At 38.6% G+C, this 20,357-nt stretch overlaps 1 protein-coding gene across 1 annotated transcript in view; it reads right to left on the reverse strand.

The window, feature by feature from the left end:
* Window positions 1-20,357, reverse strand: part of ANKRD31 (ankyrin repeat domain 31) — a 137,438-nt gene that overhangs the window by 5,627 nt on the left and 111,454 nt on the right. The window contains exons 22-24 of the mRNA XM_053664472.1: window positions 17,960-18,959; window positions 15,831-15,971; window positions 7,213-7,315 (exon numbers count right to left, since the gene is read on the reverse strand). Of these exons, the coding sequence (XP_053520447.1) occupies window positions 7,213-7,315; window positions 15,831-15,971; window positions 17,960-18,959 (1,244 nt within the window). The remainder of the gene's footprint in view (window positions 1-7,212; window positions 7,316-15,830; window positions 15,972-17,959; window positions 18,960-20,357) is intronic.

The raw sequence follows: 20,357 nt of genomic DNA on the forward strand, positions 1-20,357 counted from the left end.
CCCCTTATCTCTTGCTGCTTCTAGGATTCTCTCCTTCATTTTAATCTTGGCTAATATAATTATGATATTCCTTGGTGTGTTCCTCCTTGGGTCCACCTTCCTTGGGACTCTCTGAGCATCCTGGATTTCCTGGAAGTCTATTTCCTTTGCCAGATTGGGGAAGTTCTCCTTTATTATCTGTTCAAATAAGTTTTCCACTTGTTGCTGTTCTTCTTCCCCTTCTGGTACCCCTATAATTAGGATATTGGAACGTTTAAAGATGTCCTGAAGGTTCCTAAGCCTCTCCTCATTTTTTTGAATTCTTGTTTCTTCATCCTTTTCTCTTTGGTCATTTTTTTCTTCCTTCTGGTCCACTCCCTTGATTTGAGTCCCAGTTTTTTCCTTTCCATTGCTATTGGTTTCCTGTGCATTTCCCTTCATTTTTATTAGTTTAGCCTTCATTTGTTTCTCTAATTTGTGACTAAAATCAACGAGTTCTGTGAGCATCCTGATCACCAGTGTTTTGAACTGTGCATCTGATAGGCTGGCTATTTCTTGGTTGCTTAGAATTATAAGCTCTGGGGCTTTGAGCTGTTCTTCTTCTTTAGCCATAATGTTTTGGTCTGTTCATGCCTGTTGTGTATGAGGGGCGGAGCCTTAGGTGTTCACCAGGACGGGGCCACCCAGGTTGCTGGGTTGTGATGCTGTATGTGGGGGCAGGGGCAGAGCGGGGCAATACTGGTCTTCTCTGCTGCTTCACTGGGGCCTGTGCGGTCCGTCTCACTGCTCACTCCTTCGCCTGGTTGATCTGTGAGTGAATGTGTGACTGCGGTCAGCCTGCCACCTTACACCCTCACTGGGTCTGCCCCTCGCAACCCCACACCTGGGATTTACCATCCGCCCCTGTGCAACTGGGTTGGTCTGACCAAGTTTTCCTGCACAACCCCGCTCTGCCAGCCACTGGTTCCACCCCTCTTAATGGTCTGGCTGAAGGGTTAGTTGTCCTCAGACTTTCGTATAGTTCAATTTTCTGTGTTTTGGTTGCGTTTTTGTTACTAAGACTTTGTTGTTTAACCTTGGTTGTGCTAGGAGGCACAATGTTTCCACCTAAGCCTCCATCTTGGCTGGAAGTCATGACAAGTTATTTAAATTAAAATAATTTTAATTTTTATCCTCTAATTAAAAAAATTTCTCTTAATAGGTCAAAAGCAAAAATAATCAGATTTGTTATTTTATCTGATGGTTCACTTCTGAAACACCACTAACCTGTGAACTCTTCGTATAACCCATTTTACCTCTCTGGCTCTGTTTTGTCATCAGTAAAACAGGCCCAAGACGAGTTGATATAATAGGCTCACTTCTAACTTGAAAATTCCTGAACTTAGGCTTCCATAATTTATTCATATGAACTAAGCATTCCACATTTCATCAGAAGCATGGGATGAAACTTTGCTTCCTCTAGTTATAAATGGAAATGAACATACTCATATATACATTTTTATTCTGAATTATAAATAGAATTACAACCAAAGGCAAAATGATTAAGAATTATTTTGACAGATTATAAAAATACATCTGTTCTAGTTGTGCTGAGGAAAAAAATCTCTTATGACTACTTAAATAAAAGCTCAGTGTCTTTGAAAAATAAAGAGTTCCTAAAGGATAAATATGTTGGTGGATTACTATGTAATTTGATAGTTAAAACTAAATCAATAATTTGATATAGATTCACATTAATAAGATAAAGAGTCTGTGAAACTGTATTGGAATAAAAAAATAAAGTTGAATATTATATTTGAAATTTAAAACTATGTCAGCCTTTATTCTTTGGAGAAAACTGAAATTTATTGGGTGGTTCCTTAAGCTGAATTGGATTTGAGATACTTGATTTTACATGTAAGGTTGCAGGGTTTTTGTGTCTTTGTAGTGCAATCGTGAACCCTGGAGTTCTACTGAGAAAGGAGGTCTTAAATGGCCTAATGTGTGTAAAATAATCTGGGAGAGGGCCAGGCACAGGGCAGACACTCAACAGAGAACTGGTTTTCTTCTCTCTCTTCTACCCTATGAGTTAGGTCAAAGGAGAATTAATCATGACACTACTATGAAAAACATGATGATGAAAATAATGAGAAAGAATCATGAGTTGTAAACAGGAGCGGAAATAAACCCTCTGCTCTGTTATCATGCCCCATCTTTCTTGGGTTTTCAAGGTTTAAGAAAATCTTAACCACATAAAACAGAAGCACCTGTGAATGTTTGTGCTCTATTACATATACTTTTACAGAGAAATGAAGCACAATAACAGCACTGAAATGATGAAAATGCTTTAGAGTTACTTATTTAAAACAGATTATCAGTAAGTTAAGGACCATTTTTATTAAAAACAAGAGTCTCTTGTTTTTTTTTTAAAGAATGCTCTATTTTCAAATAAACAAATGATGTTAGCTCAGTGTCTAACATCATTTAGCTCAGCCCCATGAAAGAAAATTCTGTAATAGTGTGCTCTAAATGATGACTTGGGAAGAGAAGCATTTCAGGAAGATGTTTCTCTTTTTGCTTAGATGAATATGTTTAGTTTAATGTGCTTTAAGTGTCTTGGTACTACATTGACAGGGGACATAAATATATACAATTGGTTTTCCAGGTAAATATTAAAATGTGATCTAGCTTAACAGAACTTTCTAAAAAATTTTTTGTGAAAAATATGTCAATGTGCCCTAGCTGGTATGTCTCAGTGGACTGAGTGCCAGCCCATGTGAGTCAAAGGGTCGCTGGTTTAATTCCCAGTCTAGGACACATGCCTGGGTTGTGGGCCAGGTCCCTGGTCGGGGGCATGTGAGAGGAAACCACACATTGATGGTGCTCTCCCTCTCTTTCTCCATCCCCCCCCCAAAATAAACAAATGAAATCTTAAAAAAAATTAAAAAATGTCAGTGTGTTTATACACAGTGATCATGAGTTATGTAGACATTTGGGAATGTTTATCTTCCATGTTGTACTGAAATATAAGTGAAGATCCACTCAATAACACAGAATAGGAACTACCACCAACTAAGCAAAGATGAGAGAGAGGCTTGAGATGAAGTTGTAAAATTTTAAAGAAAAATACACCACAGACTCATTCCATTTTAAAAGCTGGTGTTTGTTTAAAATTGTTAGTTGGAAAAACGTATCCACAAATTTGTTAATATACCACATTTTAGCACTTGAGTCCATCAATACACTGACTTGAGTTACCAATTTAACTCGTGTTTTTTTTGGTGGAACTCAGAATAAAACTCTTTCAAGCACTTCTGATTAAAAGAAGAACGTTTTTAAATGGCAAGATTAAACATTTTTATCACTTATCTTTATGACTCAGGATTTTCTTCATACCATGGATCCAAAAGTAGGTATTGAGGTTGTTGCAATTTGCCCCACAAAATGTCAATATATATTATCTGATTAAAGAAGTTTAGGAAAAGTTGGTTAACAAAGCTAAACTGATTCCTTTATAATTTCTCATAAAGAAGGGGAGGAAAAGTGGGAGAGATAGTTTTCTCGAATTTCTGGTTCAGAAAATGTGAGGATCCATCACTCTTATACTCTTATATCTCATAATTAGAGGCAGAAAATTCTGATAAAGGAGATAATACTAACTAATCTAAATCCCATATACCATTTGTTGATTTCTTTACCAGAAATTTCACTATGGCCTGCTGAGATCCAGTGATGTCCGCTTATTAAGACAGTCAAATATGGTGATGGAAGGAGACCTGACTTGGGGTGGTGTACACACAATACAATATACAAATGATGTGTTACAGAGTTGTACACATGGAACCTACATAATTTTATTAACCAATGCCATCCCAATAAATTCAATAAGAAAGCAAAAAAAAAGACAAACAGTCAATCACAAGTAAATCCAGTCTTAAAGTAGCAGTGCTCTGAATCATATTCATGCATGCACTCATTCGTTCAGTGAGCACTATTCAGTGAACACTCACCCAGACGCTACTGTGGGCCAGGCACTGGGGAACATAATAGGAAGCAAGGGCACATAAAAGTTTCTCTAAATGCAAAGATCTTCTCAGTCTACCAGGGGATTAAAATTAGGTAACCAGCAATTATTTATAATGTAGAATTTTATAATGTAGAGAATTTATAATGATATAAAAGTTGAACATCTCTTTGTACAACAGTGTTAGAATCTATACACTTCATATAAAATTAAATACAATTTAAAAGTTTCCCTCATTTTTAAAAACACCTTATCTAAATTTTCCTTTTCCAACACCTATTTGCTTATTAGTTCCTCTACTGGGTCATCTAAACAAGGCATGTCTGAAAGTGAAAGGGTATGCTACTAATAATTTTGCTGGACTAAGGACTGCCTAGGTCAAACCAGGATGCATGGTCCCTTAGTCCTGAAAAACTATATTCTGAACTGTGTGATCATCAGCAAGTGTAAGAGAACAGCTTCTGTTCATGATCTGAAGTAGGCTGATGAAATCCACACTGACTCATCTTCCCTTCCATGAGTACATCCTGATATGCAGAAGAGAGAAAAAGCTTCTCTCCTGAATGCTTTACTTATAATAGAATAAGAGAGTTTACATTTTTCTAACTTGCCATGTCTTTGGATTTCTGTAAGGTACCACAAAACCAGGCACAGAAGAGTCTTAAATCAAGAAAGTTCAAACAAAACTCCAACAGCAGCCTATAGAATGCCAGCAGGGACCTGCCTGTAGATTCCTGGTCCTAGATCAAGACAGCAAGAAATGGGCTGGCATACTGGCTCCTCCACAGTTCTCAAGTTAGCATTAATATTTTTGAAATATCTAAAGGAAAGATAATTCAGGATTTAATAACAAGAAATTTTATACTGTTGACGACATAAATAGCAGTTGAGAAGACATTTTTTTGTTTTATGTTCACTTAGCAGGGAACTGTGGTCCTGTGAGGAAGGAGATGCATGGCTGGGGTTGGACATTCATGCCTAGCACTAGAAAATCTGAGGAGCACAGAACCTTTGTGATACAGGGAAGGACGTATATTTCTGCTTTGAGGTTAGAATCTAAGAGGAGAAAGAATTTGCTTGGCTCTTTCCTTCAAGCGTGTGTATGTGTGTGTATGTGTGTGTGTGAGAGAGAGAGAGAGATACCGAGAGATCCTGTGAGCACTACAGCAGGTGTGCTTTTGGAATCAAAATGAAGGGCTGAATGTACCAAATTTTCAAATTATTATCTGCATAAGAATATTCTACTAGTCATTCAGAGTACTAGTTTTAGAGTAATAAGTCAGACTGCAATAAGTGACTGCATAAGACTCACTTTTGAAAGTTCAAGTGCCTAGCCCTGGCCTGGTCCCATACATCAAAAGGTTACAGGTTTGATCCCTGGTTGGGATGCGTACAGAGGCAACCTCTCAGTGTTTCTGTCTCACATCAGTGTTTCTCTCCCCACTTTCCTCTCTCTCTAAAATCAATAAACATATCCTCTGGATTAATAAAAAATTCAGGTTCCTGGACTCTACTCCAAGATTTGATTAGATAGATCTGCAGTCAGGGTTAGGAACAAAGACCATAAATTACTAAAAAAACTTTTAGTTTCTTAAGCCCTTTAACTTCACCCCAATTGTTGTTTTACCAGATCTGTTTTCCCCCAAAATGATAAAAAGCACTTTTGAGTCTGTCTTCAGAAAGCTGAGAAAAATATGTTCTATTCTTAAGCCAGTGTTAGAGACAAAGGAGGGCCCTAAGAGGTTACGGTGGATAAGGTATCAAGTTTGGAGAGGAAAGTACTTCGAATCATTGGGGTTTGTTGAAAGGAAGGGAAAAATCCTGGAGCATCTTGATTGGGGCTTGGTGGTAGTAATTCATTTGATTCATGACTCCGGTTATCACAGTATTATTTTCTATTTTGTACCTCCTCTCTGCTTACATTGTTCCCAACTAGTCTGAGACAGAGGAACTGAGGGGGGGGGAAGAGGGGCTGCTACAGCAGAGAAGGGTAAGCTTAACATTAGTTATGTCTGTTTTCCAAAAATGTGTGCTGCCCCTTTAATATCACTTCGAAATCACTTTAAGATCACTTCTGCTAACTGGTGAAGACTACATTCTTTTCAGTTTTTTCAGAATAAGATCACATCAGATAAATCATAGTTGTTGACTGCAGAAAAGAAAAATAATATTTTTTCACTTTTATAGGGCACTTAAAAAAATCTACCCAAAGTAAGTACAGCATATATTCAAAGAAAGAAATTATGAGGGGAAGGTATCATTTCTTAAATTCTCCTAGAATCAACTGTAGGTAGAAATGGAGTGCTGTAAACAAACAGATAGTAACACGTATTGCTGAGAACATGGAGAAATTGGAAGACTCATACATTGCTGGTGGGATTATAAAAATGGTTCAGTTGTAGGAAACAGTTTGGTTGTTCCACAAAAAGTAATATATATAATTACTGTATGATATAACAATTCCACTGCTAGGTATATACCCCAAATAATTGAAAACATATACTCAAACAAATACCTGTATACATGTGATCATAGCAATAGCCAAAAAGTGGAATGACCCAAATGTCCATCAAAGAATGAATGAATGAACAAATGGTGGTACATATGGGACGCACTGGGATATTATTCAACCATAAAAAAATGAGATACTGATAGATGTTACAATGTGGATGATCCTTGAAAGCATTATGCTAAGAGACAGATGCCAGAGAGATGCACAAAAGGTTATATAGGGTGGGGCAAAAGTAGGTTTACAGTTCATGTGGAAACAACATATTAATAAAAAAATAAAGAATAAACTGTGCCACAAACTCACAACTGTAAATCTACTTTTACCCCATCCTGTACAGTGTATGAATCTACTTTATGATACATTTAGAACAGACAAATCCATACAGACAGAAAGCAGACTGGTAGATCCCAGGGACTGGGGGAGTAGAGAATGGAGTGTAACTGCTGAATGGGTGTGCACTTTCTTTTTGGGGTGATAAAACCAGGCACAGAAGACCTATACCTGGAACTACACAGGTACATGGAACTACATGGAAGTGGGGGTTGTACAACATTGTGAATGTACTAAATGCCACTGACTTGTTCACTTCAAAATGGTTATTTGAATGTTATGTGAATTTCACCAGAAAAAAGAAGACAAAAACAAACAAAAGAACAAAAAAACAGTGTCTGGCTGTATTTTCCCTGTAACTAAGAAATGGGTGTGGGTGTGCTCATACCTGGAAGACAAGGTTGATGTTGCTGGGGTACCAAGTCTGGTTCTGGAGGTACGGGTACTTCCTCAGAAACATACTTTAAAAGTTCTTTACCCAGATATGTTACCTGCATATAATTAAGCAAATAATTAAAAAACTATATACATTTCATAAGGAGCAAATTGTAACTTTGGTAAAGTACTGACTGTTGTATATTATGGATTGGTAAACTTCCACCTTCTTTTGTAAATAAAATTTTATTACAGCACAATGACACCCATTTGTTTACATCTATGGCTGCTTTTGTGCTGTAACAGGATCAGGTAGTTGTAACACAGACTATGCCCACGAAGACTAACACATTTATTATTTTGCCTTTCACAAGAAAAATCTGTTAAGCCCTGTCATATATCATTAATTCTGTTATCCACTCACTTATTCAAACACCATTAATTTGGCAATTGATACTTAATAACTAAAAAATCACGTTGCATTAATAAAATTAATAGTACCACAGAGGACTTCCGCCAAGATGGAGGCATAGGTGGAGACGCTGGCTTTCTCACACAACCAAGTTTAGAGACAACTAAATATCAGCAACAGAAAACACAGCCAGAACACAGAAAATTGAACTTTTCGAAAGTCTGATAACAACAAATTCTTCAGCCTGACCGGTAAGAGGGGCGAAACCAGCAGCTGGCGGAGCGGGGTTGCATAGGAAAAATTGGTCAGATGGACTCTGGCGTGCAGAACCCAGGCGCAGGGTTGGACCTAGTGAGCAACCCAGCAAGCGACTGCGGGGGAAACAGTGAGGGATCAGGGCTGCGGGTTGACTGCAGATTGACAAGCGAGGGAGTGGGCGATTAGATGGGACCCAGCAGCCCCAGCGGCAAGCGGCAGCAGAGGTTGCCGCCATTTCCCCGCTCTGACCACGCCCCCACATACAGCGCCACAACCCAGAGACCTGGGAGTCCAAGGCTCCGCTCCTCATACTTAACAGGCGCAAACAGACCAAAAATGGCTCAAGAAGATCTCAAAGCCCCAGAGCCTATAAATCTAAGTGATGAAGAAATAGCAAAACTCTCAGACACACAGTTTAAAACACTGGTGATCAGGATTCTCACAGAATTGGTTGATTATAGCCACAAATTAGAGAAACATATGAAGGTGAAACTAATTGAAATGAAGGGAATTGCACAGGAAACCAATAGCGATGAAAAGGAAACTGGGACTCAAATCAATGGAGTGGACCAGAAGAAAGCAAATAATGGCCAAACAGAAAAGAGTCAAGAAGCAAGAATTCAAAAAAATGAGGAGAGGCTTAGGAATCTCCAGGACATCTTTAAACGCTCCAACATCCGAATTATAGGGGTACCAGAAGGGGGAAAGGCACAGCCACCAGTGGAAAACTTATTTGAACAAATAATAAAGGAGAATTTCCCCAATCTGGCAAAGGAAATAGACTTCCAGGAAATCCAGGAAGCTCAGAGAGTCCCAAAGAAGTTGGACCCAAGAAGAAACACACCAAGGCACATCATCATTACATTAGCCAAAATTAAAATGAAGGAGAGAATCCTAGAAGCAGCCAGAGATAAGGGGACAGTCACCTACAAAGGAGTTCCCATCAGACTGTCAGTTGATTTCTCAAAAGAGATCTTACAGGCAAGAAGGGGCTGGAAAGAGGTATTCCAAGTCATGAAATCCAAAGACCTACAACCAAGATTGCTCTATCCAGCAAAACTTTCATTTAGAATGGAAGGACAGATAAAGTGCTTCTCAGATAAGGTCAAGTTAAAGGAGTTCATCATCACCAAGCCCTTATTATATGAAGTGTTAAAGGGACTTATCTAAGAAAAAGAAGTTAAAAAAACATGAACAGTGAAAGGACAGGAAACTCACAGTTATTAACAACCACACCTAAAACAAAAGCAAACTAAGAGGACAGCTAGATCAGGAGTGGAAACATAGAAATGAAGATCTCAAGGAGGGTTAGCAACAGGAGAGTGGGAGGAGGAGAAGTGGGGAGAAGGTACAGAAAAGAAGTAGCATAGACAGTAGGTAGAAAATAGATGGGGGGGCAAGAATAGCATGGGAAATATAGAATCTAAAGAACTTGAGACACATGGTCATAAACTAAAGGGGGGGAATGGTGGGGGAAGGGTGTACAGGGTGGAGGGGAATGAAGGGGGGAATAGAACAACTGTAATGGCATAATCAATAAAAAAATAAATTAAAATAAAAAAAATAAAATAAATAGTATCACAAAAGTAATGGTACTCTTTAAGAAATCAGATAATTAACTGATTAGATTAATAAACATTTTGGGTCTATATATTCAAGTTTTTTATTATGGTTTGTTTGTGAACTTAACTATTATCAGCTCAAAAGGTTAGAGCTTAGAAATATCTACACATGAATGCACTGGCAAATACTTGCCAGAAATGTTTGGGGCCTGAGTGTCTTTGGGTTCTCTACTCTTAGTTCTAGGGCAGTATGATAATATATCCCCAGAAGCTAGGTTCACTGCTGCTAAACCAAGTCTCAACTTGAACATCCCTCCAAGATGCCTTCCCATAACCTTTAAGCTCAGGTAATGACCCTCATCTGGGCTCCCATAACTTCTGTGCTCATTTTCTGTCAAGGCACTTCTCCCATTTAGATGAAATTATGTGTTAATTATGTGTTAAGTATCTGTTCCCATTAAACTATAAGCTCCTTGAACACAGGGCCTGTGTTATATTCATTTTATATTCTAGCATTTCACATAGTGCCTGACAATACTGGGGAAAAATATCTCTGAAATCCCAGTTGTTAAGCAAGAATCTTAAATTCTCTGAATCTCAGTTTGTACATCTGTAAAACAAGTACCTCCAGCTTATTAAGTTGTTCTGAAGATTAGAAGAGATTAACAGGAAAGGCATTTGGCATACTGTCTAGCACATCATCAATAAATCCTTGTTACTGAACAGAGTGAGGAAGCCCTAAGGGATTGGGAAGGGTTAGACACCCTTTGAGCTCAATCCCATGACTGAAGACTGGTAATGGAAATGACACAGACCTGGCCCACCCAGTGTGCTAAACCCCTCTACTAGCCATGGAAGAAGGAGAGGTGAGGCCCCTGAATGCCATCTGTCGGTTCTCCAGACAACTAACAATAAGAAACAATGGATTTTGCTCATCTTATGCCCTGACAATATCCAATACACTTTATGCGATCATCAATATGCAGTCTCGGTATATTTTCACCTATATCTCAGATTTAAAGTACATTTTTACCAGTTAGTGCTGGCAGTATAAGGTAGTAAAATTGTATATTGGTGACCTTAGAGATCTTAAACATACCAATGGGGTAATCCAGACACACAAAGAACACAACTGTAAGAAAATGCACTGAGCCCTGGCTGGGTGCTTCAGTTGGTTGGAATGTCGCCCCATGTACCAAAAGGTTGCAGGTTCTATCCCCAGTCAGGTCACATACATAGGTTGCAGGTTCACTCCCTAGTTGGGGCGCATATGGGAGGCAACCTATTGATGTTTCTCTCTCATATCAATGTTTCTTTTTCTTTCTCTCTCTCCTTACCTCACTCCTTAAAATCAATTAATATATCCTCAGGTGAGAATTTAAATTTTTTTTAAAAGAAAATCTACTGAGTTAAAAATTGGTTTCCCACAAGACAGAAGTGATTTATTTATTTATTTATTTATTTATTTATTTATTTATTTATTTATAGAGAGAAATATCAAAGTGTGGTTGCCTCTCCATGTGGCCCCCACTGGGGACCTGGCTTGCAACCCAGGCATGTGCCCTGACTGGGAATCAAACCAGCGCCCCTTGGGTTCACAGCCCGTGCTCAATCCGCTGAGCTATACCAGCCAGGGCAGAAGTGATTTATTGAATAAGGATAGTAACAGATCTCTAAATGAAGAGGCACTAGGTTACTTCTGGAAATGGTCCATCTCATAATAGTGTCTGTGCTCTAGTTGGCTAAAGCATAAGGGAACCATCACACCCTAATGTAATAATGCAACCCATTGCTCATGTTTGTGGTGATGCTGGTGTGAACAAACCTACTACATTGTCAGTAGTATAAAAGTATAGCATATACAATTATGTACAGTACATAATACCTGATAATAAACTACTACATTACTGGTTTGTGTATTTGCTATTCTATGAAAAGATAATAAAGAATAAGGGCAAACAGTCCTCACATCTGCCTATGACTCAAAGTCTGATTCCTGGACTAAATCTCATTAGATGCAAATCTAGCTCACCTGCCTGGTAAGACAGAGGCTAGGTTCTTAGGGTCTCAGACTACATACTCTCCAAAAGTCTCAGCAACTTCACCATGTAAAACCCATCTTGATGAAGGGCACCTGGTGGGATGCTACCTCCCCCAGATGAGGACAAGTAAGGGAGTTGTAGCTCAGGGTAAAGTGTATTCTGTGAAGATACCTGTAGGTGGTTGTGCTCTTGCTTTTCTGAAAGGTAAAACTAGAGGGGTGCTTTGCCCGGAAGCCACTGATGCTTTCCCTGAAGCTCTTAATAGCAGATGATCCATTATTCCTCAGAAACCAGACTATGCTGATTCCCTAATATCATATTTAGGGAAGAAGTGGGGTATGGGGTGTGTGTATGTGAGTGTATGTGTGCATATTTGGGGTAGATGGGTGATTCAGTCAGCCACTATTCTGGAAATGTAGTGAATGAGCTGAGTGAAATGATTGCTTAACTTTATCTTATCTTGGTTAGGTCCCTGAAGAAATTACAGTACAGTATTAGTTGTCATTAACTGCAGTAATAACTGTTTCTCTATACCTCATCTACTGACATGCATCAAGAAAACAGTATAAAACATAACCTTCCTCTCAATATTAAAGAAGTGTCTAAGAATTTGTTTTCTTGCTGGGACTCCCTTTTACTTGAAAGCACCAGTCCATTTTTCATGTCTTTAAAAAAAATAATTATTGGTATTGACTAATGAGAATTTGTTCACAGATGGTAAATGACTGTTTTAATTCCATTTCAAGTTTTAAGAAGCAAGTCAACCAATTTTCACTATTCCAAGAGGAAGAAAGAGGAAAGGATGATAGATTTGAATCTCAGGGGGGAGTAAAAAGGCAAAGATCATTTGTTTAAGTTCATTGCAACATAAAAACACATTGGGACTAAGAAAATTAAAATACTTCTTAAGGAATTCAGAAGACAAGAAAAAAGTAGTAGCAAAGTGTAATAACTGCCTTGGAAGAGCTGATCCTAGAGAAATGATAGGTATCTTTCCACTGCTCGCCTTTGCGCAACCACCATCCTAGAGTCCCCCCTCTCTCTACTTCCCCCAGACGCCCTGTGCAGTCACAGGCAAGAGAAGGGCAGTAGGCTTTTCACATTATTTATGTCTTCAGGATTCATACTTCCTGGATATTTGTATTTCAAAAGGACCCACATCTCCAACCCTCTCCTCTGAGTAGAAACTGGGCTCACAAGAGGTTTATGTTACAACACATTGGGAGAGTAATTGACTCAGTGAGGCTGTCTGTCCAGATCAACAGTTTCCATCACTTGCTACATTCCCACTCCAACTTTTCCATATCTGGATATTCCTAATCATGCTGGTGGGAGAAATTTTTTTAGAAAGTGTGTAGAATGAGGGGGAAACCTTAGAGAAAAGGCAATACTACATCCAAAGGAGTACGTGTATGAGGGTAGACACCCAGACATGAAAGCACTGGAACGAGAAGTATGTTTGCACAACAGGTCTACCCTGCTTCTTGAGTCACTGCCCGAAACGGCAGTCTACTCTTATCTGCATGACTCTAGTCCTCGGCATTCACAAAAACAAACTGTCATTTCCTTTCTTATGATTTTCCTACTGCTATTATATCACAGAAAGGCATTTTTCCTGTGGAAGTGGGCAATTTTTGCTGCACAAGAATAAGGCTTTGCAGAAAGTCATAAAGGCAGCAAAATGATTCTGTGTTTTGAGTTTAGGGCATCCTGTTTCCAATGAAAGGAAGTGGGCCCCCACTGTGCGTGGTTGTTGTAAGTGTAACAAACAGTGGATAGGGAATCACTATGGGCTCAGGTTCTAGTCCCGGTTCTGGTACTTACTGGCCTTGAGGCCATTAAGTTCACTTAACTGCCTGCAACCCTGTTTTCTCATCTGTAAATAAAGTTTATGGTTGACCTTCTGAACTCATGGAGTTTTTGTGATAGAATACACACAGAAGAATTTTATGAACCACATAGTGCTATGCAAGTCCTGGCATCTCCAACTGGAGAGGTCTTTAGAGACCATTTAGCACTACTACTTATTTTTACACGTAAGAAAACAGGTTCAGAAGAGTTAAAATGACTTGACTTAGATCAGTGATTCTCACTCAGGCTGCACATTAGAATCTCTGGAAGGCTTTTTAAAAAATGCTACCACCTGGTTTTTAAACCAGACTGTTAGATCAGAAACTATGCAACTGGAGTCCACTAGGCACTGGTGGTTTTTAAAAGCTCTCCAAATGATTCTAATGTGTAGGCAGGGTTGACAACTGTTGCCCACATCATGTACCTTATCAAGGGTGCTATCAGGAACAAGCACGGTCTCCTGTCTCCCACAGAGAAATCAGTCTGCCACATCAGGGTGATGCCTAGGAGACTGTCGGTGACTGCAAACAGTGACGCCCAGCGGGAGTAAGCATCAGGCCCAGCTGCTGGGGTGGGAAGTATGAGTCATCTCCGTGTCTAGTGGCTCTGTTTTCTGTCTTATGCAAGACAAGACCTAATTTTTTTGGCATTTCTTGCCTGACAACCAACCATTCCTGGCCCCCTAGCCCCACTAGCATTCTTAAAACTAGTCAGTTGAAATGTTCATGTTTAGCAATGTAACAAAAGCTCCTTTCATGAAGAAGTGACTGAATTCAGGAGTTACTCCAAGACAAGGAAAGGTACAGGCTGTTTCTGTGGTAAATTTTAAAAAAGGCTTTTAAATCTTGTAAACTCCATATTTTAATAAAGAAACTCACTGGGGTAGTCTTTTTCAGCCTTGAGTATTTACTAGAAGTACATGCATGGCCTACAGAAATTTAAAAACTGTTTCTGTTTTTAGGATAATTTAAAAAATATATATAATACTACTCAGATAACCTATATGAGTATCTTATATCCAAGAATTGACCTAATATTGGTTTCCACACCTGCATGTGGCTTCACTATCACATAGGTGTTAAAAAATACAACTCTAATCGACATGGCTGGTAAGAAAAGATCAGAAGCAATGTGACATGTAAATGAAGTACAGTGTAAGGGCTAAATGATGTCACAACCAGCTATTCAAAAGCAGGAAATGCAGTAGTTCCAGTAGAGAAAAAGAGGGGGAGACTTGAGTCATCACTAAGCACAGGGTAGCAGAGGTATGACAAGCTCAAAAGAACCTAAGCTATAGCAGTCAGTACCATATTCACACTGTGAGCACAAAGTCAGTTTCAGCAAATGATAGAACCTATCATAAGTTTAAGAAACTCTGTAAAAAAGGAATTTCCATGGGTTAAATGATAATTACTAATATGCAAATATGATTTATGAATCCATGGAAAGGACAGGGCAAGATGAATTGAAAGCAAGTGATCTGCTTATACCAAGGGTTGGAAATTTAAAAAAAACAACAACTTTAGGAGAAAAAAAAAAGGACAGACTATAAAGCAGAGAAAATTCAAAATGTGCTGATATAAGAGAAGGAATTGAAATACAGTTCAGGAAGCACCTGCCACAAAGGTGGAGGAGACCAGAACGCAGAGTTTAAGGATACAGATGAAGAGCAGGGGTTAGGAGAAAAGGTGGGCAGAGCTAAATTGGGCACAGAAGGAGAGAGGAAGCTATGCCTTCTATTAGTACTGGACTGAGGCTTACTATAAGAGCTAGCAGAGGCCAAAGACATCTGTAGTTCCGTGAAACAGTCATGGTAGGTGTCTAATTATTCACACTTTCCCAGGTGATTCAATGCAAGAATTCCTTTAAGTGCCACAGATATCTGGAGGTGGCTGAGCATTGGACCTCAAGGGTGTCAGTCATTAGTAGTCTTCAAAGTGGTGGACAGACTGGATTTTTAAGTCAGAAGACAGACTGAGGGGGAGGCTACTAAGTTGGGGAAGTCTGAATCAAAAAGAAATATTTCTTTGAGAGGGCTAGCAATTCATAGATAAGACTATGTTCAAACATAAAGGTGCACCACAATTTCTATGGGTCTTAGGTCCCTTGCTCGTTCCTTCTGTCTTTAGGAGAAGATTTTGTCAGAATACTGATAACATATTAATAGATTATTAATATATCGTGGTTTCAAATTTTCTTTGTGGAATCACAAAGACCTGAAATCACTTGGGTTCAAGAAAATTAGGGCATTCAAATTTTTGAGACCAACTGAAGAACAAGGAAGGAGAGGCTCAGTCAGCTGTGCAACCTTGCCCCTGGGGAGTTCTTGCCAATAGGAGTGGTGGGGAAAAGCATGCAGCATATTGCAGAAGGGACACATGGGGACAAAAACAAGCCTGGAGAACTTTCAGATTTCTTTTTTAAAAAAGGAGTAAGTAGTTTTACCAAAAAAAAAGTACCTTTCCATTTTAATAAGAAGTTAAAGATAAACTTAAAAATGACCCACCTTACTCCAAGCATAATTCCAGGTCACATAACTGTCACCTCCTAGAAGATCCTTGAGCCAGGTGACTGGGTTTTGATAAATCTGACCACTTTCTACCTTAATTTTACCACTCAATAAAACACTGGCTTTGTGGGTAGTCTCCTGAAGAAAAAAATATTTTTAAAAAGATGAAATATGTAAACTTCTGCTTCTGGCCATGATGAAGTAACAGGAACCAGACTTACCTTAACATCTGACATAACCAAAAACAGACAATATATAGAACAATGATTTAACAATCCTCGAAACTCAATAAGAAAACAAAAAAACTAATAAAAATTGGACAAAATATTTGAACAGAGACTTCACCAAAGAATAAACATGAAGACAAATAGCACATGAAAAGATGCTCACCATAATTATTATGAAATGCATATTGAAACCACAACGCATGTACTATTACATATATACATATATCTATACTACATGATAGCATGGCTAGAGTTAAAAGACTCATCATACTAAGTGTTGGCTAAGTAAGGATGCAGAGGAATCGCAACTCTCATATATAGCTGGTAGGAATGTAAAATGTTACAAACAACTTTAGCAGTTTCTTAAAAACTTAAATATACATTTACCATATATAATTCTGCCACCCCACTCAGAAGTATTTACTCAAGAAAATTGAAAGCCTATGTCATACCAAAACTGCATATTAATGTTCACAGTAGCTTTATTTGTAGTAAACAATAACTTGAAATAATCTAAATGTCTACCACGGGTGAACTGATAAACTAGTATATACATACAATAAATTACTACTCAGCAATAAAGAAGAAAAACCACTGATACATGCTACAACAAGGATGAATATCAAATAACCATGCTAGGAAAGAAGCCACACAAAAATAAATACATATGGTATAATTCCACTCACACAGAATTTTTGGAAATGCAACTAGTGTATAGGGACAGAAAGCAGACCAGTAATTGTCTAGAGAGTGACATGGGAAGGGAGCAAACACAAGAGGTACACAATAGGACACAGAGATTTGGAGGCTTGAGGGACATGCTCATTATCTTGCTTGTGGTCACAGATTCATGGGTGTATAGCTATGCCAACACTTGTCAAACCGTACACCTGAAGTATGTGTAGTATAGTGTGTCAATTACATCTTAATAAAGCTATAAAGGAAAAATAGCTGAAATATGAAAAGTTATATTAAAATGTTGTTATAGCTGATCGAGGGAAGTAACCACAACTGTCAAAATATAAGTAAGTATAACTAATTTACTGAATAAAATATGATTTGCTTTGATTAATCTGAGGTAGGTATTACTTAGCAATAAACTGGTTAACAGGCAAGCAAACAGGAATTATCAAGGGATCTGAGATGAAGCTACTAATTTGGTATTTAAGTTACAGTTTGGAGCTTTAAAATTGATTTTTTTGCTCCTAACTTATAAGTAAAGCTTACTAGGAAAAGCCTCATTATCTGGAAAGGAAAGGGTTGGAAAGACCGGTCATTCAGATAAGTTCCAGTTAGCCAGGACTGGTATCTGATGGACTGGTCCATCAGCAAGGACCCTGCAATCTTTGCCACTCTGAATTCCACTTTCAAAAAGTGAATGTGGGGAGAGAGGAAAGGAAGCCTCTTTTGTTGGCATCTAGTATCACCATTTATTCTCCTCTGTTTTTATGCAATAGGTGATATTGTTTTAATTGAATCTGATGTATGCAAACTCCAAGTCAGTTTTGTTTGTAAAAACAAACTGAGCTTCTGTGGAAGATGAATTTATACTTATCTCTTACTAGGGGAAGCTTTAACAGTGCCCTGGTAATTCCCAAAACTTTGGAATCAAAGCCAGCTCCAACTTACTTTCACATTGTTCTCATATCCTTCCTGGTGCAGTGTAATTGACTAATTCTGGTCTGAGAGCCCAAAGGTGCTTGTGACTGAAATCTGCAGGTCAATTCTATGAGCATGATTTCACTTGCTAAGAAGACAGTGGTTGTGTCCTTCCATTCAAGAAGCCCAGTCAAACCCCATTTTGCTAACTGGAGTAAAATGCCTATTTACTATTTAGGTAACACCAAAACTTATTCACTTATAAAGTTTACATGATTTTAGAGGAAAAAAAAAAGATACCTCTGTTTTGAATTCCAAAATGTTATTTCCTGGGTTAATTCTTCCCAGTCCTATCAGATCCTTTATCTGCACACATTTCTTTTTAGGAGCTGTACTGTGGTTTAAAGGCTTTTTGGTAGAATGCTGCCGGCCAGGCCCACAGGAGGAGGTGCTCTGACTGTCATTTGCATGTAGAACAGCAGAAGCTGATTTTTTAAGATATGTTTTCACCTGATGCCCCATATCACTGTCTAAGTCATCAATAACTTGATGTGTCAGGTTTTCGGATGCCCTCCTAGGTGGTTGCTGGGAAGGTGTTTTCCTTTTTCCTCTTTTCAGATCACAATTGGAAAGAGCAAGACCACAAATGACAGTTGATGGAGGGGCATCATTTTGGGCAAATACACTTGTGATTTCTGAAGTATTTGATGTTCCAGTTTGTGCTGAAAGACTATAGGACTCATGACCTTTGGCTGTATTTTCTGTAAGGTCATTTTCTGTTTGTGAATATTCTACTGGAGCAATAAAACCAACAGGCTGGGATGGTAATTTAATCTGTTTAGTGTCATCTGAAGGTGTGGATTTTGATGACCCATCTAAGTTACAGTCACTGACATTTTGTCTAGAATTCAGCTCATTTCCAGAAAATTCTTCCCTTCTCACTGTCTCTGAATTTAGACAAGTGTTGGCATTTTGGCTGTCACTCCAGGATTCCACAGACAACTGTGTTTCCTGTATGCTTCCACACACAGGGCTGATGAGAGAAAAGGGACCGGAGGGAGGCTGCTCTGGATGTTCCAGACTGGTAAGCTCTTGGCCCTCCTTTTCACAAGAGATCTCTGAGCTGGATGGCAGCTTCTTCCAACTAAGACCAGACACAGAGGTGACATTCTTATAGTTTTGGATTTTCTGGCTTATTTTTTTCTGTGTTTTTGCCACAGCTAACAGGCTCTTCTGTCTTGTGGCCAAGTTAGCCAGTTGTTCTCTCAGGACACCATGCTTAAATGATTCTACAGATACCCTACAGGGAAGAGATAGAGAAAAAATTCATAAACATAGTAGAAAACTTTTTTAAAAGAGTCATTGCATTTTAAAGATACTTTATCTCAATTCAAATCTGATCACCTCAAAGTGCACAAAAGTCTGTCTCTGCAATGAATATCCTTTGAGAGGGGGCTGATTCTTTAGGTACTTGAGTTGGCCTTTTTTAAGGAGGTGACAATGTCATTACCCACATTTATATCCACATTTATATCGATATCATTATTTAGCAGTTGTGAGTCAACCCTAAGAGAGACACAAAACTTGGGTGGTCTATCTAGATATCTACTAGTCCTTTACTTGGAAGCTAGCAATTGACAGCCAAGGAAGAACATCATTCTTCTTCATACACACACACACACACACACACACACACACACACATATATATATGCTAATTCTTATATATATAAAGACTTCTTCTAGATTATATATATATATATATATATATATATATATATATATATATATATATAGTAGAGAGAGAGGAAGGAAGAGAGAAAAACATTTCTCCACTGCCTCCTTCACATGTCCAATCCAATGGAGGAGCGAACTACAACCCACACATGTGCCCCAACTGGGAATCTAATCCGTGACTCTCTGGTGCACTGAATGGTGCTCCAACCAACCAAGACACACTGGCCTGGGCAGGAACACCATTCTCTAAGTCTGAAGTTTGCCTACCTGTTTAGTGTGGAAAGGTGTGCCAGAAAGTAAAATTTAGGAGTAAGTTCCACTCAAGTTCCCTTAGTTATGGAGGAGTGAGATTATTTTGTAAATAATCATACCTGAGCTAGATCTGAGAAATTCAGTTCAACAATTACTATAATTGTACTTTGAACTTGTATTGAGGCATTTCAAGTCCAGAGGGACTGCCTACATAAGCATTATCCTGTGTGCCTCCCCCAAACCAAATCTCTCAGGAGCTTGAGGACTAAGTGGGAGGAAATGACTCATTCACACCTCTGCCTTTCGGTTATACCCACCTATTCCACAGTTATCTTCAGGATATCTTGACACCTTATTTCCAGTGGTTCTCAAACTTTTTGTTCTCAGGATTTTATACTCTTAGAAACGACTGAGAAACCCAAAGAGCCTTGTTTATATGGGTTTAATCTGTCATTATTTACTACCTTAGAAAATAAAACTGAGAAAACTGAAAAACACAAGAGTACCCAAGCACACATTCCATTAGCTATTAGAGTGATGATGTCATCACACATCATGTGGCCTCAAGAAAATTCCATTGTACACTCATGACAGAATAAGAGCAAAGAAAGGCAAATAACATCTTAATATTCTTATAAAAATAGTTTTGACTTCACAGACCCCTTGAAATGGTATCAGGGACCATTAGGGACCATCCTTTAAGAGCAACT

Source organism: Artibeus jamaicensis, unplaced genomic scaffold, assembly GCF_021234435.1.
Source record: "Artibeus jamaicensis isolate MK-2021 breed Jamaican fruit bat unplaced genomic scaffold, CSHL_Jam_final contig_373, whole genome shotgun sequence".
NCBI classification, from domain to species: domain Eukaryota; kingdom Metazoa; phylum Chordata; class Mammalia; order Chiroptera; family Phyllostomidae; genus Artibeus; species Artibeus jamaicensis.